Here is a 10,695-nt window from a genome sequence, read left to right as displayed (position 1 = left end):
CGGATTACACAAATTTAGGATCAAATAAAGGTATTAAGACGATTTGACTGGCCTCTTAAAATACTTAAAAAGTACCTTGTTAATATGTAGTTTATATGTTATTATTAAACTACTAGTTCCTTGATGTACATTTGGGGTTTTTTTATTTTTCTTGCCCCCGTTCAGCATCGCGTCGCATGCAATTGACAAATAGTCGTCATTGGGAAGTAACGGTTGCTTAATGATAATGAGTTTAGTTAATGAATTGGCAAATTAATAATTCGTATGTGCAATATATCAATTGAATCTTCAATAAACGAATGATAACTGGCTTAAATTGAAGTCCCATTGACGTCTATTGTATTTGCCAATTGAACGTCATTTTGTCGTTAATAGGACTTCTTTTGAAGACGTCGTAGTATCTTGCATACATCACAGCAGGGTAATAACGTAATACTGCGTACGTACGTTAGGACGATCCAAATGTCATTCATTGTGTAGAAAAAATACATTTGGATCGCCTCAACGTACATACGAAATTTTACGTAATTGCCCTACAGGAGACGTCTATATTACGTTACTAAAAGACGTCCTACTAACGACGTTAAAAGACGTCCATATTACGTTACTATTGAACGTCCTACCAACGACGTTGGAAGACGTCTAAATTACGTTACTAAAAGACGTCCTACTAACGACGTTAAAAGACGTCCATATTACGTTACTATTGAACGTCCTACCAACGACGTTGGAAGACGTCTATATTACGTTACTAAAAGACGTCCTACTAACGACGTTAAAAGACGTCCATATTACGTTACTATTGAACGTCCTACCAACGACGTTGGAAGACGTCTATATTACGTTACTAAAAGACGTCCTACTAACGACGTTAAAAGACGTCCATATTACGTTACTATTGAACGTCCTACCAACGACGTTGGAAGACGTCCATATTACGTTACTATTGGACGTCCTACCAACGACGTTGGTAGACGTCCATATTACGTTACTATTAGACGTCCAATACGACGTCGTTAGAGACGTCGTGAGGCTATGACATATGTTCGTCATTTCGAACGTCTGTACGACGAAAGTAGCGACGTCATTAACGTCTGAAATGACCGTGAATGGACGTCGTGACGACGAAAAATTGCTACCTGGGTATCGAAGTAGACAATGTGCCTGGAAATATCTGGGCACTTTTAACTCTATTCGTACGATATAAGTAGTGTGTAGATTTCAGTAATACATATGCTAATACTTTTAAATATTCAAGTCAAATTATATTACATTTAACAAATAAAATAATACTTCGGGTATAATTTAAAAATACCATGAAACTATGTTTAACAGTAAAAAAATCATAAAAAAAAACTATAGCAGCTACATTTCAATTGTAAGACAGTTTCATCTACTGGCACGATCAGACTCGAGTCACTGAACGTTTTTTGTATGTCCGCCTAGATTTTTTACTGATTTCACGTCTTTAGAACCTAGTCCTAGCGGTACACCCCGAAATTCAGTCAAATGCTGCGGATGGTGTTAAAAGTATGAAAATCGGTAAGATTGATTTAAAAATAAACGAAAAACAAAAAAAAACTTAATGTAAATATTTAGAGCTAGGGTTCAGTTAGGAATGAGGATATATGATGCAAATATTACAAAAAAAAATGGTATTGTATCTGGAGAAGCTCACACTTGATGTTTTGAAAATTAGTATTATTCTACTTAATTAAAAAAAATACGGAACGGTATTAATGTGATATATTTTTAGAATCGGCTTAAAAAACCCTTTCATTGAATACCATACACGATAGGTTTCTGAAGAAATTGTTAACGTCATAACTCCTCTCCCTTTTAATTTTTTTTAAATGTTCTATGTGTCAAATTGATTCAAATGGCCTAAACATAAATCTTACTAATTTTCATGCTTTTAACACAATTTGCAGGGTATTTTAGCGTACCACTAGCACTAACCGCAAATTTTTCGTCTTGTCCTCTTTATATCATCGCGCAAGTGTGGTGTGAAGTAGCCATTATTACCTCTTATTATAGGACATTATATCTTGCAAACAATAGTCCCTAGGTTTGTTTCTTTTTCATTCTACAGTAGGTAGGTACGTTTTTAGCGCTAGCCTACCATTATACACTGACCCTGGTTCTACTCGTCTCATCGCTGGCACCTAACGTCTAGTACTGCTTCAAAAATTTGACGAACTGCAAAAAGTCACAGTGTGTAAGCTGAATAGGCTTGTAGGACTTGTGCCGTGCCCGATAATTTCTCGGTCACGTCGAAGCCATGTTCCAACCGCAAAATTACGTAGTTCCTATCTTAACATTGTTAAAAATTAAGCTGCGGAATACGTGACTGTACATTTCGATTATTACTTTTAGTGAAAGCTTGTGTTTAAACACGAGCAACGCTAGCAACATTTATTGTAAAATCCATAGCTCTTTCCTAAATTTTAGTCATCTGCTTTCAGGATTGACTCAAGAGGATTTGGTCCTTTTCTTCTAGGATTTGAAACCTTAGTTGGCTCCGCTGAAAAAAAAAACAATATGATATTTGACGTCCAGTGGGTACATAAAATAAAACTACTGGAATAAAAACTCCGACCCACCGACCAGCTGAAGTCAGGCCGCGCCGGAGCGCATAATCAATGTGCCTATACATTATGTATGGCAGACGCGATGGCCTCCGTCCGGAGCCGACCGGCTTGCGGCCGTACAAATGTGAAATGCGCTCCGACTCCGCCCGTTTGGTGGGAATCGTACTTAATGAGGGCCATGATAGATAATTGCTGACTGTATGTAATTTGAAGTATTCTAAGGCCAGCTACTTGAAACTTTCAAAATCTTTTGGTAGGTAACTGGCAACAATTATATACTTGAGTTCAGAAGTATCGCTCTGCTATAGGAATAAAGATCAGCAGGTGGGCAGTTCGTTGGTGGCAGTCATTAAAAGTAATCGATATTGTTGATCTAGCTGAATGATATGAAACATATATAAACTCAGAAAAACTACGAGTATTCATCCTCCTCCTAGATAGGCGTTCCCTCAAATCCCTCATTACACTACTACAATTATCTGACCTAAAAGATGGCTTTTATTTAAATATTGGCTTTTTATGGTTTATGGAAACTATCATAAATAAAGGACGCATAAGGAAACACATATAAGAAATTGCTGCACGCTTTAAGAAAAGCGCTGCTTCATAACATTCCTATCGTCGAGCGCCTTTCAATACCACTCGTATTGGAATTTGGAATTGTTCGCTACTCTTTTTCACTCGCTGTGTCACCTCCAAACACGCCATCCACTCCGTGATAGTGATGTTGAAGTGGTGGATGATCCAGTAGCGCAGCAGCGTGCATCTGGACTTCTCTAGTGGCGCTGTTTTGGTGATCGATCGTACGACTTTCACTCCATCGCTCTGTCCTGACAGTTCATATATTACACTTACTCGTTTGGCTCAGTGGGAGTTGCGTGACCTCCAAGCAGGCCATCCACTCAGTTATAGTAATCTTGGAGTCGTGGTTGATGTCGCAGTAGCGGGGAAGCTTGCGCCCGCACCTCCGCAGGGGCTCCATGTTGGCGATCAGCTGGTGGAACGACTTCCACTCCCGTCGTTCCAGGGCTTTGTTTTTGTCCTTGTCTAGCATCACGTATGTCCATGTGGCCGCTTGCTCTTCTTTTGATGCCCCCCATTTTACGATTTCCCTGTGAATGTTTAAATGTCAGATAAGCGAAGGAGTACCTTGAGCATAGCATCCTAAAGTAGCGAGGCGTGACAGGAAGACCTTGGTGGCCAGAATTTAAGATCAAAGTGAATATAGCTTAATAATAGCTTACCCGGGTCCTGTTCCATTCGTGGTTGCCGCCATTTTTGTAATCAAAAATCTCATCAAGTCTCGCAGGAAGTTTGACTTCATTGGTTCGGGACATCCTGAAAATACACATAGTAATTTATGTCAAACTATAATTGTGGCCTGATTAAATTTCTCGATGATGTGATGAGTTGTATTTAGACTATCCAATAATTACATATTGGTAGATCTAGTGCTGAAAGGTCGGTCAAGAACCAAGAACCAGAGCAAATATGCCAGTACATATTTCAAAAGTACCTTGTATTGGGTGTCACTGCAGACCGGCAGAGCTTCTCAGTAGATCTTGAGATGGATCATTGTATTATTTTGACAGTTCTGAGCAGAACCCAACCGGTAATTTCAAGCGATGGACAATCAGACTCAGGTATCTCTAATGAAATACCACGCCACAGGTGTAGCGTAGTGCGGTGTAGCGTTACAGTTGTTGACGGAAGAGTTCGGTATGGGCTGCTCGGCCTAAAGCTGTATAAAATATACCTCTCATGGGGCTAGCGTGGTGCGGCGCGGCGTCGCAGTCCGGCCGCAAGTCCTTGACGGATGAGCCCGGGATCGGCTTGCCGGTGTCCTGGTGCACGCACCAGCAGTACCCGGTGGAGCGGTAGCATTGCGCGCGCGCGTATCGGCCGTCCCCCGTACACTCGGGCACGTACAGCGCCGCGGCGCCCGCCTTCTACATGAACAAACCCGATGTTTAGGTCATCAGCTTCATAAAAAAACATTTTGCTGGTGACAAATTTTGAGCTATGAAGTTGAATTCGGTGAAAGCCAGAAATACCTACATCTATAATTAACGGTGCTCAGCTGATAAACGTTGATCTACGGCTTGTTTTCCACCATCATGGTAATTATATTAATTATTAAAGAATATAATAGCTGCGTCGTTATATTTAGCAATGTGCTTTTTATGCAACTTAACCATCCATCCATCACGTCCAGACCCAACTAACAATCGGCAATTAAATTAATTATATTAATATACAGTCCTGTTAAATACGTACGTCAAATTATGCAGTACTTATTACCGTACCATGTATCTTTTTTTTATACTACGTCGGTGGCAAACAAGCATACGGCCCGCCTGATGGTAAGTAGTATCCGTAGCCTATGTACGCCTGCAACTCCAGAGGAGTTACATGCGCGTTACCGACCCATCTAAAGAAGAAAAAATTGTTCAATGACAACGTAGGTATTACTATACTACCCCGGTCGATTCAGTACATTAACAGATTCCATACTGACAACTACTTTATTATGTATTTATGCAACAACCTACTAACATAAGTGTAATATACGCCAGGTATGATATATAGTAGGTAAAAGGCCTTTATATAATTAGCTTGTTTAAATAAAAATTATACAGCTCTGGTATGCAGGGCAACGATATACATACTACTTAAAATAAATGAAAGTTAAACATGTTTTCGTGATTTTTTTTAGCGAGCCAACTTTAACCTTTAAAGGTTTTGGTTGGAGTCTGCCCTTGCATATATTCTAGTTTCCATGTGATTTTTTTCATGGCATTAGCTCTTGATTTAAACGTGTTAAAAACAATATAATGACTAACTATAATTTAGCGTTAGCCCCCTCTTAATGCTACTCTTGTTGACGTCTAGTTACTGTAATTAAGCCATGAGTTACTACCACGCTGATATAACTGTAAAAGGAGCGGCAGAAAACATGCCCATTTAAGTACTAACTCAGAAGTAGGTAAATTATGTTTGTCGTTAGTTATATTAGTGGCGATCACTTAAACCACATTCATAGACTTACTCCCACAGACTGGGCATTGGGATGCTTAAGACGGATTGTGGATGACCGCTTCTCGATAGTAAGGTAGTTCCCTTTTTCCATTATTAGGATATGAACATTATACGAAATATTATTACACAATTTCATGGAACTAACCTCTTTGTTTGACTTTTATCCTTTTTTTAAATTATAGAGGCAAAAGCGAAACACGAATTAAATACAATATTTTAATGGTTGATAACCAAAAAAACAGGAAAGAAATCAAAAGCTATCGTTTAGTGGGATTTATGTATGTTGGGTGTGACTAGCACGACTCATCTTACCAATATACTATTCCTAGTGTTTTAGATCTGGGACCACATTATAATAAGAGTAATGGTGAGCCATATTAGGCCTGATAATTATGGGCGTGCGTGAACAGCTTTGATATCCCACAGTAAAGGATATCAAGAAACCTATTAGTGTAGGATCTACACTAATTAGTTTATTTAAGCCCTAGTAGTAAGTAGATAATTGCCGGTTCTGGCGCACTTTATAAGTTTGTTTTAAAATTAAACTCGGGCGTGCATATATCGTTTTTTTTTGTTATTATACCACGCCTGCAAAAGGAGTTGTTACATGCGCGTTGCCGACGTGGTATAAGAAAAGAAATAAAAAGCCAGGAGTTCCCAACAAGCAGTTATGGCGCAGCGAGGCGGAATGGAAAATGCGGACTGCCTTGATGAAGGCCCCTTTCTTGGTCAAAAACATGAATATTATATTTACAATATCCCACAAGCCGTGGGAAAAGGCTGGGAGAACGCTGTAAAGGTAGCTTATGAGAGGAGATTTTTTTTAGAAGAGTAGCTACTTTAAGCATTTATTTTAGGAACACATTTAGGGCTAGTTGCACAAATACCGATTGAGAATCTGATCAATGCCACTCAGCAGTCAGCAGATGTGTATAAAGCAATTGCTCGAACCTGTTCGTCCAGAACGGCCTGTCGGTCCGTGAGGCAGTCGTTGGCCTCATCTTCTCGGTGAGCTTCCGATTCGGAGCCGTCGGGCGCGAATGAATGCCTGATATTTCCCGGCAAAACTGAAAAATAACGGACACATTTAGGAGCATTCCTTAGGATCCCGTACAAGCGCATTTTACACTTAGGAACAAAACTGTCCCAATAGTAGCATATTAGTAGAATGTGGAGAAGTTGATGTCGATCAAGGGGAGGGGCAATTAGTTAATACATAACAGTACTCCATGAAATTTTCTAAAAATCGGCTTAACATATGATGTACTTGGCATTTACGCTTATTTTGTAATTTTGAATCGAAAAGTAGAAAAAAAAAACACATTTTTATTTGTTCCAATATTTCTAGTTCCTTCCTATGAAAACTCCAAGTCAAGTGTGAAAATATGGGTGCGCACAACTTATTCCAAAATATAAAAATTTAAGAGTTACGGGACAATTATTTTTGTAGCAACATGTGTGCACCTCTATGTTTTTATTTTACACTTGACTATACAAAGAAGTTAGAGCGAGTAGAGTTTTTACTTAAAAAAATTGTATTCTCTCAATTTTATTTGTAAAACAACATATATATACTTATATAATAATATTAAATGTTATTATATAAGTATATATATGTTGTATACAATCGAAGTTAGGCTCTCATTTGAAACGTCATGCTTAAATTATATGAAACTTGGCATGAACGTTTACGTAACATAAGTATATAAAATTTATATACTTATGTTATGCCAAGTTTCATATAATTTAAGCATGACGTTTCAAATGAGAGCCTTATTTAGATTGTATGGAATCTGCGTTTTGGCAGCGGGTTAGTGTGACTCTTAAGAAGGTAGTAATGGAGTTCAAAAACGCCCCGCCACTGCTGTACGTGTACAGGGCGCGTAGCCAACGTTACAATCGTTAACGCTCCGTAGCGTATCGTGGTCATCTCTCTCTATCACTCTTCTTTATTAGCGCGACTGTGACAGTTGCGTTTCGTTCGCCACGGAGCGTGAACGATAGGCACGTTGCCCACGCGGGCTGATCGGTTCACGAAAGACGACATGAATAGAATGAACGAAACTTCCATTGTATTAGTGACACTTGTATCGGTATACAGTCATAGTCGCCATTTTATTGGTTGATGTCACATATCTTCATTCACTCATTCGTTCCATTCGTTCCAGCTCTTACGAATTGACCTGTAGAGTGGTGGTACTAAGGTCTATGTCACCTGCGCTCGGGTCCGGCGGCGGCTCTTCCTCCCCATAGTCGAGTTCGGCTTCCGCTCCGTTATCCTCGTCTGCGTTCAACAACATGAAGAAACGGAGAGAAACTATATATTATTATTATGTTTGCACAACGATATGCATTGGCGCAATCAAACATAAAAACAACGTTTAAAAATGTATATAATGAATACTAGAATATAAATAGGTGATTCAAATTATTCGGGTCACTCGTTGCCATGGTTAGGCTCTCTGGGTCAGTTTATAAACCCTGCTTTCATAATATTTTACATTTCACGTGAAATCACCGACTATATTCCAAAATCTCCCATCTATGGTTCATAACTAACACGAATATTTTCTTTTAAGTATAAATATTATTTACAGTAGATATGGTGCTACGTTCCCGCATGCGTGCGGGAATGAGCACTTTCCGCGCATATGTCGAAACTTTAAAGAGCTATAGTTACTTTAAAACGTACCATACACGTGCGAATAGGTAATTCGCAACTCGATCGATCGATTTATCACCACTCTTTGCGATTTCCTATTTTCTGCGCTTGTATCGTAAATAACTATTGAATGACTGAGTTAGATAACACTAAAAAGAAGATTGTTATTAATGCTTAATTATGTATTGAACTTTGGACCATAATTGCAGTATTGGACTTTTATAGTTGGGTGGTTTTACAGTGCCTAAACATACATTTGTGGGTACAATTAGGCCTTTTCTATAATGTGCCCTCTACCAAGCATGTGAGTATTTTTATTTTTCTAAAAAAAAATGTGTCCCGTGTCTTACGGGACTAAATATCAACAAGAAATTGATTCACCCAATTGTTTAATGTTCATACGTCCTTTTTATTTTTTATGATTAATACGAGTGCGCCGCGATAGTATACAGTAATACAGTAAAAGATAGTCTTTCTCACGCGCGAGGCACTATCGGTGCTATAACTATAAGGCATGTGCTGGGCCTTCATGAGTCAGTTTAGTATAGTCTATAAATTATCGCTAATATTTTTTTAACAAAGACACAAGCAGTACGTTAGTGTAATGTGATACATCCAAAAGTTAACGCATTCACTGCCACCGACGCATATATGCGTTCACCGTCATACAAGTTTGTTCCTAGGCCACGCCCCCTGGCAGTGAATGCGTTAAGGCACCAAATATTTAGATATGTAGTACAGTCAGCATCAATAGTAGCGGATGAAACAACGCGCCAAAAGTATCTGATATTCCGGATAACTTATCCAAATAAAGAAAAATCTCTAAAATTCACGTTCATAAGTATTTCTTTTACAGTTTTAATTGCTCTATATATTAAAGACATCACTTTTTGTTAAGTTGTTACAGAATGGAAGATACTTATGTATGAAGCGTTACTTGATCCGCTACTTTTGATGCTGACTGTACCTACCTCAAAACAATGACATTTAGACATGCGTTTACAAGCATGCACAAACTCTGTGTGTTATTGTCAATTGAAACCACAGTCCACGTAAACACATTCACGGTTATAATAATAACATTGATAAGGTTTTCCCACCACGACCCATTAGAAGGATTGCTCATACGTTTCACAGCTGGGTAAGTCCGGGAGCACGATGACGTCATCGGCAAAGACATGATTTAAAATGTTTTTAGGATTTTCGACAAAGTACTTCATGATTTACGACATATTTGTTTATTTACACCATTAAAGAGATAATTGGTCTAGTATTAGGTAAGATAAAAAGCATAAAAAAGCACTGTACAACAAAAATAGGTACAACTTATTTTTAAGTGATGATCAGATGCAACGAAAATCCCACTGGTATTCCCACTAATTTACGAGCAGAAACATTTATATATCGGTTTGTTTATTTGTTCCACGCTACTGATGAACCAGTAATACAACTTAGTATCTAAAACATGGTTGATATAACGGCATTTGGTTCTCATAGAAAACGCTAAAACAATCTTTCAGTGGCCGTCTTAATTGGTGCTGGAAAAGTGGGTATCTACATCAGAAATATTCTTCTCAAGAAATAAGTTCATAAATGCAGGGTTAAGTTACTCAGTACGTGTTTTTGGGACGTGGCGCGAAAACCTAAAGGTACTCACAATCCGGTGCAGGCGGTTCTGGATTCTCGAGCAGGCAGGCGGCCCACTCGGTAGCCGCGATCTCGCCGTCGCCGTCGGCGTCGCAGCCGCGGGCCCAGGCGCGTGCGCAGCGCTTCGGCTTCACCAACTACGAGTATACACAATTTGATTAGTGTACTAATACTACGAACAGAGTGGACGCTCAAGCGAGGCGTACAGCACAGCGTGCCGTGCGGCTTTTATGTTAAACAAATGCAAGTAGTCTCAGTGCTTGTAGCTCAGATTACTTTGACGCTGCCCACCCGCCGAGCGTTGCGCTGGACGCTCGACACCGAGGCCATACACTTAGACCTCACCGGTTGAAGCCTGTTACTATCTTCCCACACACTGTGACACTATTACGCTTTCTAGGAGACTTCAATCGGACACTGTCATGTCGATTACTTAAATGGTACACTAGTCTGGAGTTAGCAACCCTTGGAACTATTTGGAACAGCATTCGAATGTGTACAAATTACGCACTTCTGGCCAATTACTTATCAATAACTCGAGAAGAAGTTTTTGTAATCATAACACTAGTAGGTTAATAATAACACTAGTTGTATAGAATCACTATTAAATTGTAAAACTTCGACCACACAGAATATAAGACGCATAGTATATGAAGTGACGTACTTAATCTGCACTTAAGCCATAATTTATCGTAGTCCGTGCGCTACTTAAAGAGGGGGTTATACTGTTCTTTTCTAATTACTTGGCTTTACATA

At 39.1% G+C, this 10,695-nt stretch overlaps 1 protein-coding gene across 1 annotated transcript in view; it reads right to left on the bottom strand.

The window, feature by feature from the left end:
• Positions 1 to 1,149: 1,149 nt before the first annotated feature.
• LOC133516819 (SPARC-related modular calcium-binding protein 1) overlaps positions 1,150 to 10,695 on the bottom strand; it is a 33,668-nt gene continuing 24,122 nt past the window's right edge. The window contains exons 6-12 of the mRNA XM_061849808.1: positions 9,950 to 10,076; positions 7,846 to 7,914; positions 6,582 to 6,697; positions 4,348 to 4,540; positions 3,836 to 3,929; positions 3,447 to 3,703; positions 1,150 to 2,524 (exon numbers count right to left, since the gene is read on the bottom strand). Of these exons, the coding sequence (XP_061705792.1) occupies positions 2,448 to 2,524; positions 3,447 to 3,703; positions 3,836 to 3,929; positions 4,348 to 4,540; positions 6,582 to 6,697; positions 7,846 to 7,914; positions 9,950 to 10,076 (933 nt within the window). The 3' untranslated portion in view covers positions 1,150 to 2,447. The remainder of the gene's footprint in view (positions 2,525 to 3,446; positions 3,704 to 3,835; positions 3,930 to 4,347; positions 4,541 to 6,581; positions 6,698 to 7,845; positions 7,915 to 9,949; positions 10,077 to 10,695) is intronic.

The sequence above is a fragment of the Cydia pomonella genome, chromosome 1, assembly GCF_033807575.1.
Source record: "Cydia pomonella isolate Wapato2018A chromosome 1, ilCydPomo1, whole genome shotgun sequence".
Lineage (NCBI taxonomy): Eukaryota > Metazoa > Arthropoda > Insecta > Lepidoptera > Tortricidae > Cydia > Cydia pomonella.
Note: the sequence above shows the minus strand (reverse complement) of the source record. Positions and strands in the feature narration are given on the sequence as shown.